At 42.0% G+C, this 23,461-nt stretch overlaps 2 protein-coding genes across 3 annotated transcripts in view; one reads left to right on the forward strand and one right to left on the reverse strand.

Annotated features, from left to right (window-relative positions):
- Positions 1-767: 767 nt before the first annotated feature.
- Positions 768-4,469, reverse strand: LOC133139002 (small ribosomal subunit protein eS10). Its single transcript, XM_061258235.1, has 6 exons — positions 4,385-4,469; positions 3,407-3,556; positions 2,207-2,381; positions 1,703-1,780; positions 1,428-1,483; positions 768-869 (listed from the first exon to the last, which is right to left on the reverse strand). The coding sequence occupies exons 1-6, from the start codon at positions 4,460-4,462 to the stop codon at positions 828-830; spliced, it is 579 nt and encodes a 192-aa protein (XP_061114219.1). The 5' UTR covers positions 4,463-4,469; the 3' UTR covers positions 768-827.
- A 7,870-nt stretch (positions 4,470-12,339) lies between these two features.
- LOC133139472 (protein kinase C and casein kinase substrate in neurons protein 1-like) overlaps positions 12,340-23,461 on the forward strand; it is a 50,101-nt gene continuing 38,979 nt past the window's right edge. The window contains exon 1 of one of the 2 annotated variants that reach the window (XM_061259046.1): positions 12,340-12,478. The gene's annotated coding sequence lies outside the window, so the exon portion shown is untranslated. Of the gene's footprint in view, positions 12,479-13,271; positions 13,395-23,461 lie in introns of those variants that run through there. The other variant, XM_061259047.1, reaches the window with a different exon arrangement.

A 23,461-nucleotide genomic window follows, 5' to 3' on the forward strand; every position in this document is an offset into this window, starting at 1 on the left:
ACAAGTGTCTACTTCAACTTGGAAATTGCCAGAAATGTAAAGAAACGTGGTTGACATAAAGCCTTCTTTTTACACAACAAAAATTCCCTTCAGTTTATACATGGTCAACCTGTAAACCTTCTGAACTCCATTTCACATTACACAGGATATGTTAATTTCCTTGTGCTTATAATTAGGGGGCTGTGCATAAAGGCCCAGCTGAGAAGTTCCTAGACTCGCATGGCTCCTACCAACCAAATAACCAGGCAACGAACAACACTATTATACACCACATGTTTTGAGCATGTGGGATTTTTTTATTAAGCATTATACTGTTTTTCTTTAGTAATCAGCCATTTTCAAAAAAACTCAATACTTTTACCTATCCATTTATGAAGCAGTATGCTTACAGGTTTGCCACTGTGCTCCAGTATCTTCTGTAACCACGTCCCCCTCTACCCCAGACATACTGCATGTATAATGTGACCTGATTGGACAAGAACTGTGGCAAAATGGTTGAAAATTTTATGTGACATATAGGATTAAGGTAATTTGAATAATCTGTGGCCCAATCCATATAAATCAAGAGTTAGACCACTTCATTTTCCTTACAAAACATAAACGGACTGTGATGGTGTCTTAAAGTTATTTTTTATAATTGTTAAATTATGAAATGAAATGTATGAACAAGTGATTAAAACTACTGCAGACTGCAACAGACATGTTAATTGAAGTCGTGTCCCCAGCAGCAGTGTTTCATGCAGAAAAGAATCCAGCATAACACAGGGTGTGGTTTATGTAACTTTATTATACAAAAACAAAGCGGCACAGAAGAGTGCTGAACTGATTTACTGAGGCTGCTGTCCTCGTCCACGTCCAAAGCCACCCCTCTGAAACACAATGAAACCACAGGCCGCTCAGCCTCGCCGCACAAACACTGCACAAACACACACGAAAGCTCCATTGTGCCAAGCAAAGGCGCTCCTGTTATTTCTGTCTATACAGGATCCTTTGTATAGCTGCAATTCTCCACATTCCAGTTTTATATAGTTTAATTTTATAGCTAGTAAGTTTCATATTAATGGCTACTAGAATGGGTTTTGATGATTTTACCCATTGAATAAGTGTGTATGCAAATAAGATGACCAAAGATACAGTTTAAATGCTACTATTTCCACTCAAACTTAATGAGTAGCCCCATCTACCACCACCTTAAAGAGATTAGAAAGGAGGACAGTTTGAGTGTGGCAGCTGGATATTGATGGCTGGATTTTTAAGGCTTGATAAAGGTCACAGATTCTTCAGCCCCAAAAATACATGAAACATGCCAGATATGTCCAAACATTACTCCCGGTTTCAACTTTACAACACGCGGGCGCTCTGTTAAATGCGGCCTGGACAAATTTAAACGTGTTTAGGAGATGAAAGGACAGTGTAACATTACTCACAAACTGGAATTCTGTGGCCGCCCCAGCGCCCGCTTCAGCCTTCTTGTCACCACCACCTGAAAAGAGCGATGGACGGCACTGAGGTCTGTGCGGAGCTGAAAGCCCCTCAGTTACACGGCCGTAATGGCGTGGCCCTGGAAGCATCTGGTGACAGGACTTGTGACTGACATCAGTGCAAAAGCAGCCTGAGCGACCTTCACACGTGCTTCATGCTTACGGCTGCTGTATGAGTCAGCGCCCCCTGGAGGCGGACCGGGGACACTGCAGGCACTAACCTGGTGCAGCGGAGCGCCTGTAAGTATCTCTGTCCGCTTCTCCACGGGGCATGCGAGCCGGCCTGTCCCCCTCCATGCCTGCAACAGAAGGGAAGCGCTTTAGTTCCACTCCACGCACATGTAGGCACACCACTATATGCTTGTGTCAGCACAAAATCCATCCATCTCAGTGTAACTTCACATGAAGCAGTCTTTGTGACTATAATAGACAGTTGATTAGACTCAGCATGAGATAATCCTCCCCTGGAGCAGTGCAGGGTTAAGGGCCTTTCTCAAGGGCCCAACTGCTGTGCAGATCTTATTGTGGCTACACCGGGGATCCAACCACTGACCTTGCGTGTCCCAGTCATGTACCTTAACCACTACATTACAGGCTGCACAGGAGACAGTCTGAACTATTTCAAACCCAGAAAACAAGAACACTTAAAACAAGGTTAGCATAAATGGGTGGTGTTGAGACCGGTACAAGAGAGGCAGGAACGGTGGGGGTTCTGGAGTGCGTACCTTTGGGTCTGGGTCTTGCCGTCTCTGGACGGGTTTGGCGGCGCAGGGTGGCGGGCACAATTTCGGGTGGCAGGTGCAGGAAGTCCCTCAGGTACTGGATGCCCTCGTTGGTGAGGTACCAGTAGAAGTGGCGCCAGGCAAACTGCTCCTTGACGTACCCGCAGGACTTCAGAGTCTGGCGGATTGGACACAACATGCAGTCAGACCCCCCCATGTTCCCAAAGCTGCCGCACTGTTCAACCATTTTACAAGCTGCAAAGGAGGTTTATAGGCACCAGTAACAACTTGGGAGAATCGGTTACACACTTTGTTTGCTGTACCTCGGGTAAGAATGAAACGTCAATATGTGCCACAGTAAATGTGCCAGATCGACTGTATTTGTCCTCAATCACCTCCCAACTGGCAACTCACCAGGACAAGGAGGTTTCCCTGGAGGCCCATGCCATAAAAGGTATGTGAAACGATTTCTCCACAATTTTGAATCATGAAAAAGAGCCTCTTGGGTTACCACTGGTCCACTCAGGAGAGCCAAAAGCTCTGGTGACCATTTTATGATCTACAGCCCACACAATATTAGAGGGAGCTAGCGCCAATCACAGGAGGGACGTAACTCTCAACTGGTAACCTGTGGGGGCCTAGTGAGTTCTCAGGAGGAACTACAACAGCAGCACCCCATGGAACCCTGGGTGACTGCTTGAATCCTGCTAGTCAGTCAGCTGGCATTCACAAATCATAGTTCCTCGATCATTCTTTATTCTCATCATAAAAGTGACAGCAGAAAGAAACTTTGTATAATTGTAAAGAAAGAGCTTGTTCAATCCATTTCAAATAGATGTTTATCTGATCGCCAGTCAAGAAAATCTTATGACTGCTCTTTGCAACAGCTCATCAGTCATTCTGGGTATTGATCAACTAATTAATATGTAAAGTGAGTATTCAGGAACCAGCATCATAGGGGCATTTTACAGGCTATGTTTTTTAAATATACTGGACTTTAAAATATTTTAAATAAGACTGCCATCTGAAATGGGAAATACAGAAGGGAAGTTTGCATCACAGAGTAAGTGATATTTCCTTTTGCTTGCTGTTAAAAATGTCAATCACAACCATTGCATGGTTAATCCAAAAAAAAAACATATTTAACAAATATGAAGGCTCTGTTAAATAAGGTGTTGTCACTAGCCGGCTAGGTTCTCTTACCTGCATGGCTTTCATGACGTGCAGATTAGGCACATTCTTTTCTGCCAGTTCTGGGTGCTTGGCCAGATGCACGTCCTTCTTGGCCACCATCACACCCTCCTTGAAGAGGAGCTCATAGATGGCAATGCGATTCTTCTTGGGCATCAACATCTGCCAAAACAGGACAGTGCATGAGCTTGGGGAAGCGTCTTTTTGTATATCAATCAACATGCATACGTCAGTACTCGTTTAAATTGGGTAAACACTGTTCCTAAATCTTCAAAATTTAAATTAACCAGGTTTGAGTATATTTGTACACCAATACAATTAACAAATGCCAAATTGTATGATTACCCTAGCTGACCTACGTTATCGCTGCCACAAGGGTAGCATCTCTTCTACGGGCAGTTGACAGTAAGATGCAACAGCTATCAATCTGCCAGAGTCGTTTAAAGATTAAGAGGCAAAAATATAACGTGGGACAAACGATGTAACGTTAGAATAGACCACGACGGAATAGGGATTAGGCTATTAGTTCAGCCAAGGTCTGAGCGCGAGGTTAGAATCCAAAATGGAACGTTATGCTAACCTAATCGTCAGCATGGAGCTCTTACTAATGTTACTTTGCTAAGTTAAAAGTAACCTACACTACCGTTAAACTAGCGAGTCCAGGTTTTAACATTAACAGTTACTGTATTGGTGGAAAAATACACGTTTACTTTATTGCGTGATTACAGATCTGTAACGTCCATTTCTGATGGCTGTCTAAATCGTGGCACTTCATACAGGGGTTTTGCTAACGTTAACTGTAGCTAACTAGCTAGCTTTCTGGCGCTAACGTGACAATCACCCATTTACGCTAGCTAGCTACGTTACGTGGTGAGAAAGAAAGGCACAGATACGTTTTAAAAGAGCATGGAATCTTTTATTGAGTGCAACGTTATGAATACCAAATAATATTTCATAAATCAAACATATGCCCTCAGACAAATTCCCTACCTTAACTGCTCTGCTGCTAACCCTGGAACCGGAAGGGTACGCGAGTGTATTGAACAGGAAATTGCGTTTGACGTACATAGCTAGATTGCCGTTTTCGTTCCGCAATGTTGAATGAATTGAACTGTTCAATGTTTGAATGTCATGAGGAATATTGGAATATAGTCGAGAATGGACACAATAAATAGTGAAATTGTTTTTGTGTTATTTTTAAACGGCGAGACAGTTCTGCGAGTGAGATAATGCGAATACTTTGAAAATATAACATAATCAATGTGGCCCAATCCAATATACGTAGATGCATATTAAACAGTTGGATGAATTTATTAAATAGCGAAGTTTATTGGCTACTAAAGGTAATTAAAGTCAACCATGGAATTTCACACCAAACAATCTTTGCTAACAAATTATTAAATCTACTTTATTAGCACTGTTTGGTCATTGATTGATCATTGACTTCGAAATCAATGATTGTTAAGCAATTGTAATGGCATATTTTCAAATTTGTCCATAAAATAGCCACAAGTTTAGACGTAATATCGAGCTTCTTTGACTGGCTTTGCAATGATTGAATTGTACCTTTATGGATGAAGATGCGATGGTTGGGGGTAAAGAGGGAAGCAGGGCAGGCAGGAGGTGATGCAGGGTAGGCAGGCAAGGCAGGTGAGTTGGCAGGTGAGTAAGTAGGTGGATGAGAGCAAACAAAGGAAACTCCAATAGATTCCAATGATTCAACAAATGGTTAGTAGAAAGTGGTTAAATAAGTAGATCCAAATGATGAAAATGACATTTAAGTATTCAAAAAGGGTCAAATAGCCGTAAAGAACTGTGTGCTCTTAGGTCTTCCTAATTCCTTTGTTAGAACACTGAGAACAATCAAAAGTGAGTGTCGGCCATCTTAAAGCTCAAGGCCTTCTCATAATAACCAAAATAAGAGTTCTTTCAAAATAAAAGATCCTAAATTGAAACAAAGTTATCTGTGCTCTTGTTGCAGGCATTCAACTCATTTGAATGGAAAATGGCTCCTACATAGCCGGCCCCTTATAGCTACTGCAGGAAGCAAGCTATAACAATCAAAAATGAAATTTTTCTAAGGAGCCATATACTATTAACATGATGTGTGCAAAGGATCAGTGTATGCATCTGCGTGCGTGTAAGCACGTGTGCAGGTTCATGCAGGCCTCAGTCAGCCTTAGGTTGTGGGCCTTCAACCAGCAAGCAGATCTTGCTGACGGGTCGCTCTAGTTGGCTTACGCTGCGGACCAAGCCTTTAGAATCAGGGTGGGCTTCAATCACTCTGGCCAACATCCAAGTTGAGAAGTAATTGAAAAGGTAAGTAGTAGCCTCACAGTTTTCCTTTACAGTGACATTCACAGTGACAACTCCTTTTCTTAATTCAGGGTCATCTGGGGACAGGACAAGTTCAAAAGAAGGATCTGGCCAGCAATGGGTCGGTTCCTTTAGGAAGTCTGGGCCATTGATCCAAGTCTTTCTTTTCAGAAAGGTGTCGACATGCAGTCCTCGGGAGGCATCATCACCAAGGCTCAATTTTGTTCCTATGTACTTCCACTGTCTCCTGCTTAGTCCAATCAACTGTACGTCGCTCTGGACAAGAGCGTCTGCCAAATGCCAATAATGTAACGCAATGTAATGAGACACCTCTGATGCACTTCTAATGATATTGAGGCGGTTGGCCACAAAGGTCTGGAATCTTCTGCTTTCATTCCGGATATACCGAAGAACGGTCATGCTATCTGTCCAAAACAGAGATGCATCCAAATCAATGTACAACTCCTCAGATAGCATTCTGTCCATACGTACTGCCAGAACTGCAGCAGTAAGTTCCATACGTGGTGTGGCCATCACTTTCAAGGGGGCAACTCGGGCCTTTCCCATTATAAAAGTGACATGGGCCTTGTTGCTGCTGGTCAACCTCAGGTAGGTAACGGTCCCATACCCGACGTCACTCGCATCACAGAAGTGGTGCATCTGTGCTGTCTTGATGCTTCCAAAGTTTCCTGGAACCAAACATCTACAGACCTTGAATTCTCTCACTTTTGGAAGTTCTTGCCACCATTGCTTCCAGGCTTGGGCGTGGGTCTCTGGCAACTCCGCATCCCATCCAATGTTCTGCTTGCATAACTCCTGAAGAATGCATTTTGCCTTGAAGGTGAGAGGTGCAAGAAACCCCAGTGGGTCATATATGGAAGTGACCATGGACAGAATTCCACGTGCTGCATGGACGCTCCTCGATTGTCACCTGGAATGTGAAGGCATCTTCCTTGACACACCATTACACACACAGAGCCCGCTCAACTGACAAATCTTCTGTGTCAAGATCAAGATTCTTTACATCCTTTGCCCTTTCTGACTCAGGAATGGAGGCCAAGACAGCTCTGTTGTTACTAATCCATTTTGTCAACTTAAAGCCTCCAGTTGCACAGAGTAACTTCAATTCCTTGCAGAGCTTGATGGCAAAGCCCTCTCCATCAACAGCTTTCAACAGATCATCTCCATAGAAATTATTCATGATTGTGCTAGTTGCCTCAGCTGAGAAGCACCCTTTGTTATCCTCAGCTGTCCTCTTCAAAACATAACTTGCACAGCTGGACGATGACGTTGCACCAAAAAGATGTACGGCCATCCTATATTCCTTCAGTGGCTGGCTGATATCTCCATCAGGCCACCAAAGGAAGCGCAGGAAGTTCACATGGTGAGGTGGGACTTTGACTTGGTGGAACATCTTCTCCACGTCAGCCATGATGGTGATCTTGCCAAGACAGAAACGGACTAAAACTCCAATTAAGGTGTTTGTAAGACCTTGAAGGAGTTCAGTATTCAGTGATTTTCCCTGGTAAGCAGCGGAACAATCAAACACCACTCGCAAACTCCCCTTCTCCGGATGAAACACACCATGATGAGGTATGTACCACACCTTTCCATTTTCCAGCTGCTCTTCTGGCACAAGTTGAGCAGGTCCACTTGATAGGACTACTTCCATGAAGGCTGTATACTCCCTATGAAAGTCAATTCTCCTCTGAAACTTTCTCCTCAATGACAAGGTCTGTTGCTCTGCCAGGTGACGGTTGTTTGGCATTGTAGAGTCGTCCTTCTTGAATGGCAAGGGCAGTTGGTAGTGTCCATTAACTATCTTTGCAGAGCTGTCCATTACTTGCATATATCTGCAATCCTCAACTGACATTTGCTGCTTTTCCTCAAAGCCCTTCTCTGGGAAATCAAGATTGTATTGCTGAATTAAGAGTTCACTCATTTTTTCAACAGATATTCGATGTGAATGAACATGTTTCTGGCCTTGCTGATTGATGCATGCATCCTCATTATGGAGAATACCATTCACCACCCAACCTAGCAGTGTCTTTATAGCAAAAGGCCCATTACCCTGGCTATTGATAATTCTCCACGGTTCCATCAGTTTGGGTGCATTCATCCTTATGAGAAGGTCAATTTCAGCATCAATGTTGGGTATTTCCACATCCTGAAGATAGGACCATTTCCTGATGTCTTCTTGTCTGGGTATGTATTCTTGCCAACAGGGATTTCTTGTCAAGTGTAAACTTCAGGTAAGTCTATGAATTCACTTCCTTCCAGACTACACACTTCGAGGCCCTTGAGCACCAAGCTGTTAATAGGTTTCTTTTGCCCCATCGTGTGCAGAAGAATTTGTTTACGCTTTCCTGTGGCATTCAACTTCCTTCTAAGCTGTTCAGTACAAAATGTTGCCGAACTCCCCTGATCAAGGAAAGCGTATGTCTGGACAACATGATTTCAATTACTTAGCTTGACTTGGACTGATACAATTGCGAGAGTGCAGTCTTTATCACTACAGTCAAGTGTTTTGGTCTTCAATGAAACCAGCCCGTTGTTTATTGTCCTTTCAGAAACTTTGGCTGACAACATTTTGGCTTTTCATTTCGTTCTGCGGTATGTGCAAGATAGTAGGATGGAGTTTTGCACACACTGAACAGGTTTGTCTGTTTTTGCAATTTCGACTCATGTGCCCTCTAACCAGACAGCCAAAGCAGATACCTTTAGTCTTCAAAAGATCAACTATTGCATTATGAGGCTTGCTCACCAGCTCTTGGCAGTCTGCAATATCATGTTCACCATTACAGACAGGACAGAGTTTTGGCATGATGGACACCCTTGACACTTGCACTGTGTTCTCTGCAGTAGAACGTGCTGCATTGTCGTGTGGCACTGCCGCCACTGGTCTTCTGTTTAGGAGAATGGGCTTGGTGACGCTGATGGTTGCTTTGGGTGGTCGTTTGGTTGCGGTGGCATCTTGGAGATTGCCAAAGATGGGGTCTTGTAGAATCCTGGCCTGCCTTTCCAGGAAGTGGACAAGATCATCAAATGTGGCCCTGGCTCCAGTTCGTTCCTTAATGTCAAAAGTACATGCTCTCCATTTTTCTCTTAGCTTGTATGGCACCTTAGAGATAAGAAGCCTCAAATTTGATGGAAGGTTAAGTTCATCCATGTACCGCAAGGTACGCATTACATTGCAACATCCACGCAGGAAAAGGGTATAGCTTTGCAAAGCTTCTCCATTGTCTGTTGGAATGTTGCTCCAATTCAATGCTTTATCCAAGTACGCATTAGTGATTTTAAATTAATCTCCAAAATGATGTTCCAGTAGCCTTTATGCCTCTGCATACCCTCTGTCTGCATCAATATGAAGGCAACTTCTGACCAGCTCCTTAGGCTGCCCGGACGTGTACTGTTCGAGATAATATAGCCGGTCTTGGCTACTGTTAGTATTATTCTCTATGCGGTGTTGAAATGCCAGCATGAATGGCTTGAAATCAAGCGGTTCACCGTTGAACACAGTCACATTTCTAGTAGGAAGAGAAGTCAACTTTTGTTGCTGCACAATGAGATCAGCGATCGCACCCAGGTTGTTATTAATGGAGCTTGAAGGCATGGGTGGTCTGGAAGAGCCTGCAGCATTATGATTGGCCGGATTCAATGGGATTGAGTGAGCAGGCTGTAGAGGCCTCTTTGGCCTTGCATCTTGTGTTAGAACTCTTTGCAGCAGTGTTTTGGGAACTACAGAGATCTTGGCATATTGAGAGAGTGAGAGTTCTGGATGAATTCTTGCATAATGACAGATAAGCATTCATACCATCTCCTGGTAGTTCTGAAAGTTCTGTTGAGGTGAATTTAGAATTAGTGGCCTCAACATCAATGCACTCTAACACTTGCACTTTGGCCTGAGCTGCAGCCAGCTCTGTTTCAAGTTCGACTCTTTCTATTGCATTTTGCACCTCAATTCTTTCCCTTTCCAAAGCATGCTTTTTCTGCAGAGCAGCTGTACGTTGCAGTAGGGCTGCCTTCTCAGCTTCAGCCTTTAGCCGTGCAGAAGACACTGATGATCTGGAGACACGGCTTATAACAGTCTGTGATTGGTACCAGTCCTCATTATCAGCTGTTTTTTCTTCTCCCTCAAGCAGCTCTTGCACAGACTGATGACATTCTTTGAATTAATTTAATGCCTGATGAAATTGTTCAATGCCTGCTTCAATATCTTCAACAATTCCTCTCTCTAATGATTCCTAGATTCATTCATTTTACGTGTACACACGCCAAGTTTTCCTCTGTGCGTTGCGCAAAGCTCTTTAACACTCTCATCAGCCATGTTTAAAGCTTAATCAACAGCAGTTCAAAATTCAGCACTGCGGCAAAATTTGTGTCTTCATATTCATTCTCTTCATAAACATGAACAAAAAAATCAAAATCCGCTCCAATATCAGTGTCAAAATTATATGATGGTCAACTTCAAATCCAGAATCAAACAATAGGCCACTTCAAATTCAATTTCAAACTAGAGGCCACTCCAAGTCCAGTTTCAAACAATAAGCCACTCCAATTGTGAATCAATTCCAAAAATCAACGCTCAAAAGATCAAAAAATATCTTCAATTCCAAAAATATCCAAAAGCTTCACACTTCAGATGCAGTCAAACAAAGATTCCATGCTTTCCAAACAATTCAAAGCATTCGGTTCTCAAACAGCAGAAGCGATGGCATAGTCCTTTACCTTTATAATGGCATATTTTCAAATTTGTCCATAAAATAGCCACAAGTTTAGACGATATCGAGCTTCTTTGACTGGCTTTGCAATGATTGAATTGTACCTTTATGGATGAAGATGCGATGGTTGGGGGTAGAGAGGGAAGCAGAGCAGGCAGGAGGTGATGCAGGGTAGGCAGGCATGGCAGGTGAGTAAGCAGGTGGATGAGAGCAAACAAAGGAGATTCCAATGATTCAACAAATGGTTAGTAGAAAGTGGTTAAATAAGTAGATCCAAATAATGAAAATGTGACATTTAAGTATTCAAAAAGGGTCAAATAGTCTTCAATAGCCGTAAAGAACTGTGTGCTCTTACATCTTCCTAATTCCTTTGTTCTCAGTGTTCTAACAATCAAAAGTGAGTGTCGGCCATCTTAAAGCTCAAGGCCTTCTCATAATAACCAAAATAAGAGTTCTTTCAAAATAAAAGATCCTAAATTGAAACAAAGTTATCTGTGCTCTTGTAGCACGCATTCAACTCATTTGAATGGAAAATGGCTCCTACAGCAATACAAAAAAGAAAAGTGCTATGCATTCTTTATATGAAGAAAGGTGGCCATACAAAAAGGTTGTGTTTTAGTTATATTTGCTGAACCTGCATGCAAATAGAATAAACAGTAATCTCTTTTAAAGCTATTTCGTAAAAATGAGACAATATTTCTGTGCAAAATCTAAATCAATGTATTTGTGTGGTGCAGCTCTTTGCCTCTCTCACTTTGGTACAAAGCTAATAGATTTCATCTAGCATTTAGGTCAGCCATTGCTCTATTTTGGCTCATTACAGTAATCAGGGCCAACCTGTTATTAGAGCTCTTCTGTAGGCCACCAGCCGGAAGCAGCTTCCTCCGACCAGCTGCGTCCAGACCTTTCCAACACATGACCTTTCCTCCAATTGCTGTCTAATTAAAGCTGTCTCTATTTATATCTAATTTTCTTCTTTTAGGTTGCTCAATTACAAGGAACTGATCAACTGACTCCTTTTTTGAATGGCAGTTGAGTTCAGCCTTCATTTGAGACCAATGACTACGAGACCTATGGCTATGCTTACTTACAAGTAACCATTCTGTGAATAAAAAATAAAAGTTCTGTATAAAAAATAATATTTTGTCCTGTAAGTCTGTGACCAGAATGTAAATCCAGCTTTATTTGGTAACTCATGCCTTGCTTTAAAAAATTTTTATTTGGCTTGTAGTTTAATTTCAGGTATGTTTTAGGTGCCTAGTTTTTACTCAATTTTTATATAAGGAAACTGCCAGAATGTGCAAAGACGTAAACCAGCAAAGAAGTGTTTGGAATTATCAGAGAAAAAAGCAGCTTCTTTTCACATCAGCTTGTATCTCTCTCTCAAACGAAAAGCTATGGCTGTTGGTATGGTACAACATAAGCAGATGTATAAATATTAGCTATTTAACAAGTGCTCCTTAACATATACGTTTGGGGTACATTTATACAAATAATAATTTATCCAGCTTCAATAACAGCGGCTTGATAGGCATACAGTAGGTAGCTAATATCTTCATGTGAAGATCTGTGGAGATAAGGTCTCCTATTACAGCAGTTAAATTAGCTGAAAAATTAACTGTTTGTTGTACATCTCCAGCCTTCTATCTAGGTTTCCAGGTTATGATAAAATAATTTTACTGATATACTGTTTCAAACTGAACTCTTCAGTATGGCCCTCATCCATTTAAAATATTTTGATTTGAAAATAACTAATTAACACACCAATACACATTTATCTTACTACTAATGTCCTGTGGTTTTCATCCGTGTTTGTGGAAAGTGACTTCTGTGAAGTTCGTCATCTTAAATATGTAACAGTAGTGTTCGGTAGGACAACCCCCATCTACCGAATGTGCTTAGATGCTCCGCAGCTCCCTCTTGCTGCATCGTGATCTCGCCGATGCGGAGAGACGCTTGCCGAAGCGGGGTCACCTTCTGTCATTGCAACAAAACGCTGAATTGTTTACAATCTACCTTATTGCTGGATTACTGCATCTCGCACCAGGTAGGTGAACAATGCAGTAATGCTTTCTAGGTGTTTTCTTCCTGGTAATTTGCTATGTGACTGGTGTTTTTAAATATAAAATCTCACAACAGAGTGTTAGCTGTTTTTACAACTGCTGATTTGTTTATTTTCTTCTTTAATCTAAATGAAATTACTTGTGTAAAAGTGTAAAGTTGTTCAATTATTCATAAATATTTTGCTAAGTAGCCTGGCCTATTGATTATATTCGTGACCTTTAAATTGGTCAATTTGTATAATTATTTCGCCTACCGAAAATTGCGTGCTCTTGACTTCGTTGCGTGCTGCTTAATAGAGACTTAATCGCTGCCTATATGGCCTCTACTTTTTCGAATAGTCCATATAGGCTATAGCTGCATATGCTTATTTGATAAAAATGGTGTTGTCTATCAGGCAAATATTTTTGTGCGTCTAGCGTACCTGTTAAATGCATATTCGTATTACTAAATCTATTGTCGGGGTCACCCACTTTGATACCGAATTAATTAGGCTAGTTCTTATAGGCTAGTTCTCAAATTTCAATAGCAGAACGCTAATACATGTTCATGGTTGATCAACTCTGGTAGGCTACAGGGTTGACCTTTGGGTATAAGGACTTTGGTTAAATGCAAGTGACGACCTGTTAAGAAGATATTCCGTAAACAACTAGGGGGAATATAGAGGAGACGGAATATCACAACGGGCTTTTAATGACACACAATGGGGAAACTGTGGTCCAGTATGATCTCATTCGCGCCAGTACTGTAATTACGGCGCATCCCTATGTAAATACTGTGGTTAAGACTATGAGGTAGCGACCTCCTATTTACGAGTACAGCAGCCGCAGCATTGTCCATATTGACAAACATACGGTGGGCGAGAGGACACGACTATAGCTGGATTCATCGGCGTGTCAAAGGTAGGCTACTATCAATTTCATTTCATGCATAGCAGACAAATCCGAAAAACCTTGTAGATTCTGGGTGTTGCAAAAATATCTAGATGGTATGGCGAACAAGGATATCGATGGCGTTTATTACATTATGTAATATCCTATTGTAATATAGTACCACTGTAGGCTCGCTGACGGTATCAGAAATGTAGGCAATCGCTAGAAAGACACTGCTGGAGCGCAGTTCTATAATGGAAGTTTTTAAAGCAAACTCTAAAAGCTGCGTTGTGGCTTCATCACATTTTTATTAACCATATCGGTGTCGCGCATAACAATTTACCAAAATTAACAGGCCACTTTGTCACATATTTTTCAGAAGGCTATCGTATGCGACAAATGTACTATACGAAGTGTACGATAGCTTATTTTAGTTCGATTTATAATTGTTATACCAAATCTCCCATTTAAAGCTTAAAACCAAGCGCATTGTTTTAATTTCTAAGATTAATGTGAGTGAAAGACTAGGCTGCACTTATTTGGAATGACAGACATTAGACATTCATTGGCTACATTATAAAGCCTACCATTTTCAGATAAAATTATGTTTTGTTCAACCGTATATAGCTACACATGTAGGGAGTATTGTGTCGTTTCTTGCTCTTGGGAAAAGGCTCAATTGGAGTGCTTTTACGAGATGACCACAGTGTCAACAGGGTGATTTCACTCTATCGTGCCTGCTACGCACGGACCAACAGATGGCAAAGGAACGTGCACGTGCAGGGCGCGTGAAACTTGCCTGGGAGCCTGAAGGTTCAGTCGAGGCAACGTTTTTAAAAGCCATCTCTGAAAGTCCTTGTGGGGGCTGCTGTAGGTTGAGAACATATCCTTGGACTCTACTCAGGCATTTGTAAAGAGATTGAGGGGAAAAGTTAATCATGTTATGTAACCGGAGGACATCTACAGCAGAGAGGTAAAGCGATATTGTGCACATGAAGAAGGCTATTGGATGTGTTCCATGGCATACTTTAAAAATTTTAAATGTAATTGGCCGTATCCAGTCTAACTGTTCTTTGACTGTTTTTACTCTGGTCTATGCACAATTGTTCGTCTCAGTCTGAGAAGGTGTTAATGTTCAGTGGTGCGTGGATGTTCTTCGGTAGGCTACTTGCAGTTCAGAGCTATCCAGGGTCCTGAAGCGGCCCCGAGCCTCACCTTCCTTTGTGGATTGCGATTTGGCAGCGAGAGGTTGATTTACTGAGGCTGGAGAGGAACAGCGAGGGGGATAATCCAATTGGAACGCGAAGGAGAAAGGACGCCAATGTCGCTCCGTGCCACTGCACAGCGTCACCACACACCGGATTATCTACTCCTCCGAGCTTTTTGTTCTCAAAAGCGCATATAATAAGTTAAGTCTTTTTAGTGTCGCAGAGTCGATAGGTCTGCCCGTGCACTAGACATTGTTAGAGTGAATAGGAATAATTTCTAAGGTTTGGACGTTTAGCCTTTTCAGTGAATTCTGCTTGGAATGAAATACAAATTATAACCTTCTAATCATCCACCTTCTGTAAAAGTCACAACATTATCCATGCCTGGTCTGCTCCTGGTCTGGCCGAGCTGTGTTCTGAATTATTCTGTCTTCATCCAGCTCAATTGGACAGCAGATCTTTAAAAGTTAGGCGATTGGACAGGCTTCTTCCATTTTCATTTATTGGTGCTTTAATTGTTTCCGCATCTTTAGTGTCAGCATGCTTCTCTTGATTACTACGTGCTCTATCCCCAGTAAAGCCTCAGACCTGGAGATGGAGTGGCCTGGACAGAGACAATATGGCTGCCCAGTGCAACCACCATCCAGCGGTCCTTTACCTCAGCACCTGTCATGTCAACAGGCCTTCAGGAGTGAGAACTGGTTTGAGAGCCCGATCCAATGGGAGTAGCACAGTGTCTTCTACTGGTCCGTATTCTGTAAACAGTGGATGTTGGAGTCATAATACAACTAAATTTCATTTCAGCCATTTAAGGAAATTCAATCAATTCATCAAAAGACCCTTATAGAATATTATGACCCAAGTCGACTGAGTTGAATTCCATTGACTGCAACCCCTGTATGTTCATCTAATAGTACAGCAAAGGTGTCATGGCTGTCACTGACAATTACAGATGTGGCTGACACATTAGATAAATGTTGTGAGAATATTATGCAGTTGATGAGGGACTGTGGTTAAAAAGATTTCACTTATTCATGTACAATTTTCTCTTGGAGCCTATTTTTCCCTTGTGTACTCTGTGCATAATCACCTTTATTTGTTTGCTTTCTGGATTATGATGAGTTTAATAATGTGGTTCACTTGCCTTTGTTTGTCAGTTCAACACAGGGTGCACTGAGATTCTGTGTGAATAGAGCATTTGACCTCTGACCTCTGATTGTTTTTGCTGCCATGGTAATTTCCTGAGGGGGAGGGAATTTGTTCTCACCCTTCAGCCAATGTCTGCATCCAGAAAAAAATGCGGTGGGCGGAGATGTCAAGAGTAATTACAGTGGGGGAGAGTGACAAGATTGAAATGATTCATTTAGTGTTTTCAATCCACACCCTCTCTGACATTCTCCTTTGTTTCACAATTAATAGCAAGAGACTTATCAACGATGAACTAAAAAGGCTGCTTGGTGGAGAGAGTAGGTATGGATTGTTTGACCATTACATCACTGAAAACATTCTCAACAAGCTGTGATGATCCTGTATTTTTTTAAAAATCCTTTTTGTATGTAGTGCTTATTTTGGTTGTTTAGAGCTGAAACCGAATGCTCACCTATAACATTGTTGGATGCAAAACAATGCCAGGTCCTAAAGGTACTATTATACAGGATTTCACTAATGGGTTAAAGCAATGTGGATCTTTAACCTTGTATGTGTACTGCCTAGATTGTGACACAGCAGACCCTATGCTGGCACTTGGGTTGTAAAACCGGAGGGCAGTGATTGCCTGGGCCAGGAGAGGGAGGGACTGCAGGTGGACCAGAGTAAGGATGATAACAGAAGCGTGGGAGGGGGGTTATGCTGTTGTGTCACACAGAGCAGTTGTTACAGGCAGCAGCATTGAACCGGGTTGTGAAGTCACACAGCAGGAAGGTTATTTGAATCCAGCCAGGTGGCAGTTATCCTTGAGCGTTACACATCGCATGGTGCCTTCAGAAGATGACCTTGTCTCAGGTCACATGTATGTACGGTCACAAGAAAGTCCCTTTTAATCTGCAGGGTGTACATATCTGAGGAATAGTAATGACTTTTATTTGTATAATGCATTTTTCTCATACATACGACCGGTTCACAGAGTACACAAAACACATATACTGTATATCCAAAGAGAAAAAAACAAATTGCATGTACATACTCTTAATTTTATATATGCAGTATAAATATGTGTGTATACTGTATGTGAGGTTGTAGTGTGAGGGATGTACTGTTGCTTGGAAATACGTATTTTTAACTGAGATCTGAATGAGGAGATGGAAGTACACAGAACCAGAGCGGTGTTGAGGGAGGCTGGTGAAAAGGGCATTGCAGTAATCTCAGTGGGAGTTTTGGTGATAAAATTAATGTGTGCTTTAAAGGAGAATGCCATCCTGTCATCAATGACAAGACAGAAATCAGCAGTTTTAGTGGTGTGAATGCCTTGAGAACAGGAGAGAACCCTTCAGGACAAACCAAACTATCCAACAGCCTCACCATCATCTGTAATGTGGACCACGTATCGTGCCATCCTTCATCCTAATTTCCTCAATTATAATTTCCAAGAATCATTTAGATTAGTAAATAATTAAAGCACTGCCATAGAGGCTAAGTGAGTGAATAACTAAGACCGGCAGAAGATAACTGAGGTGACAAAGGGTCAATTGCGAAGTACAATTGCGAATCAGATTGTATCTATGAATGTGCACAGAGAGCTGGGGAGAAAGCAAGAGGCCCTCGTTTGCGTGAGGAAAAACAGTCTGTGTCTCCAACTTCCCAATCTGCGTCAGCATGTGGAAAGGATTCATCCACTGGGAGCATTAGGTGGTCTCTCTCAGGAATTCTAGTCTGAGCACAAACAATCCATCCTCTAAACAGTGTGTGTGTATATGTGCGTGCGTGTGTGTGTGTGTATGTGTGTTTGTGTCTGTGTGTGTGTGTGTGTGCGTGTGCGTGCGTGTGTGTGTGTGTGTGTGTGTGCGTGTGTGTGGGTGTGAGAGAGAGACTTTTCTAATTGGATTAGCCAAACTGGAGACAAAAGTGAGAATAAAAAGAACCGTTCTCATCCAAGGCCTCATAAACTGCAAGAAAAAAAGTTGGCCTAACACAAGGCCCTGTCTTTCTATATAGATAAATGAGCTATTGATTTTCCCATAGCAATCGACATCCACAGAGAGCCCCAAGCAGGGATGCCCCATCACATCTGCTGCTCTCCATGCCAATACAACTCCGTACAATGCTAATCTAGCTTATTACAGATCCCATGCTGATCCCATGTAGCAGATTGTTACCATATGCATTCCATAGTAGCTAGTATTAAACCTGTTTGGCTCTGTGGTCTGATATTGGGAGGAAGAGGGGTTGATAGATATTTCACAGAGAAGCTGTCAGCTATCAAACCGACTTATCCTCAGTGAATTAGAATGGAGGAGGATGACATTTTACTGCAGAATAAAGGGAAATGGTTTTCAAATTATGAATCTAAACAAACAGAGGGCTCTTTCATTTATTTCTACCCTCACAGCTCTTTGCATTTTTATGTTTTGCTGGTCTGGTTTATATAAAAATCTGAAATAAAAGTGGGCCTGATTTATTTATTTATTTTAGGTTATATTAGCATTAATTGATGAGTACAACATGCATGCACAGTTAACTCCTCAGTTGGCTTCTGCTTACAAGGCAGATTATGTCATTTCTCTGCTGCCAGTTCACATGGGATCTGGCATAGATATTTGGAAAAAGTACATCCAGATTGATGTTCTTTTTTGAAAAGAAATCAAAATTACATCTCTCTCTCACTCTTGAGCGAGAGCAAGCAGTTCCCAGCTTGTTAAATTTGACCACATTTATCTACCAAATGACTATTTATTATATAACATTGCTAATTTCTGTGTTTTTATTTTATTTACAAATTATTGTAAGGTGTTTCCGTTTCCATTCAAAATGAAAGCATTGAATTCAATTGGTTATTGAACTCATATTCTCAGATTGAATTAGAACCACAGCCTGGAAAACAAACTCATTTGTAGCTACTTCTTTGTGTGAATGCTTAATTGCAGCAACATCGCCTTCACCCAGTTTCTGAGATAAATTGTTGAGACTTTGCTGAGTACGAGCATTTTTAAACCAGCCATGCAAGGACCGTGTTAAGCGTGCTTGTTATACAAGTAGGCTCTTTGTGATTGTACTTAATTATACTTAAAAAATAATACCAGGCTCCATTTCAATACACATGTGAAATGATAATTCTCTGTTTAAACTCTCAGCGTTTTCAGTTGATCACATCTGCGCTTTGCAGCAACAATGTTATAATGTGTCACACAGCAAGACAGTCCTGTGTGTGGAGTTTGTATGTCCATGTGGGTTTCTTCTAGGTACTCCGGTTTCCTTCCACAGTCCAAAAACATGCAACTTATGTTAATTGGAGAGGGTAATTTGCCCCTAGGTCACTCACCTGTGGTGTGTGTGCCCTGCGATGGATTGGCTAGGGTGGTATTCCTGCCTCATGCAATGCATGCTGGGATAGGCTCTAGCACCTCCTGCAACCCTGACCAAGAATAAGTGGTTTAAACAATGACTGGATGGATGGGTTTGATGTGCTGTCTGTGACTTTATTTCCCTTTGATGCAGTCAGTTATTTCCCAGAATTTTTAAAAAGGTTATTGCAAAAAATCGGAATTGAAGGGTAGCACTGGTTTATTAAAACATGCCTGTACCTAATATAACAGCTTTGCATTGGTAGCTAGGTATAATTTGGCAATAGCTTTTACAATGAAGTCACCAGAGCTACACTTTAACAAAGTCTGCAGTTAAAGTGATATCTAATTCGTTCTTGTAACTGGATCAGAACTGTGTCCTGATTTTATTAGCTTGGTCCTGTTGAGTGGACCAACAGGGAACTGAACTTGCAATTTAGGGTTTAAAGATTATCATCCTTTGTGCGTCAGTGGCTTAACCTGGATGCCTTTGGTCAATGTATTGTATGTATAACCTTTGAAGAACAGCACATGCTAAAAGCTTAAAATTAACCTTTGTTCCAATAATGAAGGTGCTCCAACTTTTCCCTATTTAGTTAAAATGCAGATTGTCAACCTGTTAACCAAACAGCATAGAGACGTGGCTCGTTTGTCAGGCTACCGACGGGAAATATGCTTCCTGTTCACAGCTGAGTTGCTCCAAGGAGGAGCAATTACCAGTAATTGTTTTGTATTACGAGGAGAGAAACAACCTCGCCTGACGTGAAAGCAGCAGCCTTTTTGTGTTGTGTAACGAGAGAACATTTAAACTGATGGGAGATGAGAGTTCTGGCCACGGCCTGTGTTGCACAACAAACACGTGTGCAGCCAGGATTGCAGTCAGCTGTCCAAGTGAGGGGGAACTGTTAAAATATATTCTTTTGTGAGATGTATGTGTGTGTGTGTGTGTGTGCCCATGTACCCGCCTCTGTGTGGATAAAATGTGATAATGCTGACTGAAGGCTTACTGCTGAGGAGCTGCCACAGAGGTCTGGTGTTTATCACAGCATCGCTGCGGGAGAGAAAGGATTTGGGGCCCCAGGGGAGGACCCCAGGGTCCATGGTGTGTGTCAGACAGCATGCAAAGGTGTGACCAGGGCAGGCGATGTCACTGTGTTGAGGGGACAGACACGATGGATGGTTGCTCTGGGGTTGCAGGTGTTTGGGGGGGGGGGGCGGTGGAGTTGGCGATATGCACGGAGCAGGGCAGGGTGATAACAGTCTTCAAAACTCACAGCTTTCATTTGTCTCACATCATATAATTAAAGTTATGCATTGAACAGGCTTTCAGAAATATCAGGTTTATATCAGCTACTATTGTTAAGGGAAAGACCATTATCTTTACATTACATTAATGGCATTTGGCAGATGCTCTTGTCCAGAGCGACGTACAGTTGATTAGACTAAGCAGTAGACAATCCTACCCTGGAGTAATGCAGGGTTAAGGGCCTTGCTCAAGGGCCAAACAGCTGTGCGGATCTTATTGTGGCTACACCGGGATTAGAACCACCGACCTTGCATGTCCCAGTTATGTACCTTAGCCACTACACTACAGGCCACCCCCAGGCCAAGACCATACAAAGACATACACATTAGGCTTCTTAGGGGGGAAATAACAGGGCGTTGCTGCAAAAGAGCAATATTACAATAAAATATCCCTCACGACACCAGAGGGGGTGCTATTAAGCAATGAGGCAGGAAGTACCCAGCCAACTGAAACCCCTCAATTCCTGGCTAGTGCTATGTCCACTGATTGGTCTTCCTTGAGAACTCCTAACTACACCTGTCATTGACACCATACATAACGTCTGCCGAGCTCTGTATTTATAGTGTGTGGATGCCTGCAGAATTTGTGGGCCAGTGTCTGTGTACAACACCAATTTGCCCAATGCGGTCACACCCTGCATGCACCAATTATCCCTGGAATTTGCAATGGCGCAAGGAGGTACACCAGAGCTACCAGAATGAGTAAAATAAGTGTGTTTTCTTACTGTGGCGCACAGAGGACGTGCTGGAGGGTATGGTGGTGACTCAGCGGACACCCCCACCCCCTCCCTCGTGTGCCGCTGGGTGACTATTCCTAACCCCCCCCCCCCCCCCGCCTGCCTTCAGAGCTGCAGCACAGCGAGCCAGCCCACCCCCAGCTGTGGCCATGTCAGTCACAGCCCTACTTAATGCCTGATTACAAAACCCAACAATCAACACAGTCTTAATTCAGACTACATTACGTGAGTGTGTGTATTTCTGTATGTGTTTGCATGCAGCAGGCCTGGGCCAATTACAAATTTAAAATACAAAATTTTAAAATGCTCCTGAACATCCCTGAGAATTTTCAACAAGGCATTTCGATCACAGAAACTGTTAAATGCATGTTTTCAGTTACCTTGATTGGTTAAGAGACAGAAAACAATTGGGGTAGGCCTGCTGTATCAATTATTTTGGTATGTTTCGAGTCTCTTTAGGCCTCTGCTATTCTGATGGAAGCAAATAAGATGTGCTAGTATTTGAGAAATTGAGAGAAAAAAAGAGACAGAGAGAAAGAGAGGGATGTCCAGGTAGAAGCTCAGAAAATGAAACCAGGGTGTTGATAACATGGGACACTCTTTTTCTTCAGTAGCATCCCTTGCTGTCTCAGTCTTGTCTCTGAGTTTAGAAACTTTGCATTATTTTTTCATCTAGTTTCTATTCATTTGTAAAGTTTAACCTCGTGAGAGCTGTGGTATTCACAAGTATGTTGTGCTGACCTCAGTCAATGCTCACAGAATCCTAAATTGCCATAGGCTACAAATGTCCTCAAATGTCTCACTGGAAGAAATTATTTGTTGATTTTAGTTGTCCCCATTAACCAGATGCACATACAATATGCAATGTTTTATAGCCTATTTATAAGTGCATGTGTACATGAGTTTTTATGCTTCTTTGCCTGAGGGGTGAACCAGCAGCGTCATATCGTGTGGCTCCAACTGCTCCTCGTGCTGCCAGCTCCAGATTTTGTATCCATGTATCCTATCTGGATCTCTTGTCAGATTTTGTTTTATATTTTCTCATTTAATAGTAGTTCAAGGCTTGGGATTGCTGTTTTACCATTCATGTTACAGTGAAATCTCTTGCATAAAAAGTAAGGCGGCAGTGAGAGGGAATGTTTTATCTTGTAACATGGATAGTTACTTTAAAGTTGTGGGTTTCAATGAAACAGACTTGGGGGGGCTGACAGTTTCAGCAGATTTGGGTGTGTATGCAGCGTAGCTGGGTTTGGGATTCAAACATTAGAGCTGGTTTTGGGTTGTACATGTACAATATACTTTTACTAACATAAAGTGAGGCTTTTATTGTATCTTTGACATCATTTGCTCCATTTTGTGCTCAGCGATATATGCATATACAGTACAGTCTGTAAGTATTTGGACAGCGGTACAATTTCTGTTCTTTTGGCTCTGTACTCCAGCACGTTTGGTTTGAAATTAAGCAGTAAATATGAGGTTTGGAATGCAGACTGTCACCTTTAATTTGAGGGTATTTACATCCATATTGGGTGTATAAGAATTTTATTCCATTGTATACATAGTCCCCCTAGTAATTAGGCAGTTGGCCAATTGTATCAAGACTTGATTTTTGTCTTTTTCATATGGAGTATGTTATTGGCAATTGTCAACAGAAGGACCAAAAAAAGTCAGAGACATAGGGAAAACAATATGTTTACTGAATTAAACTGTTTGGAACATCATTAAGAAAAAGGAAGGCACTGGTGTATGTTTGTGATCAATGCCTTGCTTGCTGCTATCAGCAGTTACATTATCAATGAAGGCACGTGAGCCAGTACCTGTGGCAGCCATACACGCCCAAACTATAACACTCCCACCACCATGTTTCTCAGATGAAGGGGGTTCTCTGGATCTTGGGCAGTTTGTTTTACCCTACACACATTGGTCTTGCCATCACACTGTACAAGTCAATCTTGGTCTCCTCTGTCCACAAGACCTTTTTCCAGAACTTTGCAGGCTGTTTTAGGTACGTCTTCACAAGCTATAACCTGGCCATTAGCCAATTTAGGGCTTACTTGTGGTTTGCATCTAGTGTAGCCTCTATAGATCTGTTTGTGAAGTCCAGTGTTCTTTCCTCTCAATAATGTTGCAAGCAATTGATTTTGGTAAGCCTAGGATTTGGCCTATGTTTCTCACTTCTGATTTCACAGCTTCATAATGGCTTCCTTGACTGTCATTGGCACAACTCTGGTCGTCATGTTGACAAATGCCAACAGATTCCAAAGGCAATCAAAAACCTAAAAACAAGACTAGATATTGAAAGCTTTCTTATACCTTCACTAAGGTTGATGGACTTTTGGTCCAATATAGAG

This window comes from Conger conger, chromosome 10 (genome assembly GCF_963514075.1).
Source record: "Conger conger chromosome 10, fConCon1.1, whole genome shotgun sequence".
NCBI lineage: Eukaryota > Metazoa > Chordata > Actinopteri > Anguilliformes > Congridae > Conger > Conger conger.

Coding starts and splice junctions, on each gene's coding strand:
- LOC133139002 (XM_061258235.1), bottom strand. CDS start 4,462: ATGTACGTCAAACGCAATTTCCTGTTCAATACACTCGCGTACCCTTCC. Junction 2,382..3,406: donor ACGTCATGAAAGCCATGCAG/GTAAGAGAACCT, acceptor CCAATCCGCCAG/ACTCTGAAGTCCTGCGGGTA. Junction 870..1,427: donor CGGCCACAGAATTCCAGTTT/GTGAGTAATGTT, acceptor ATTGTGTTTCAG/AGGGGTGGCTTTGGACGTGG.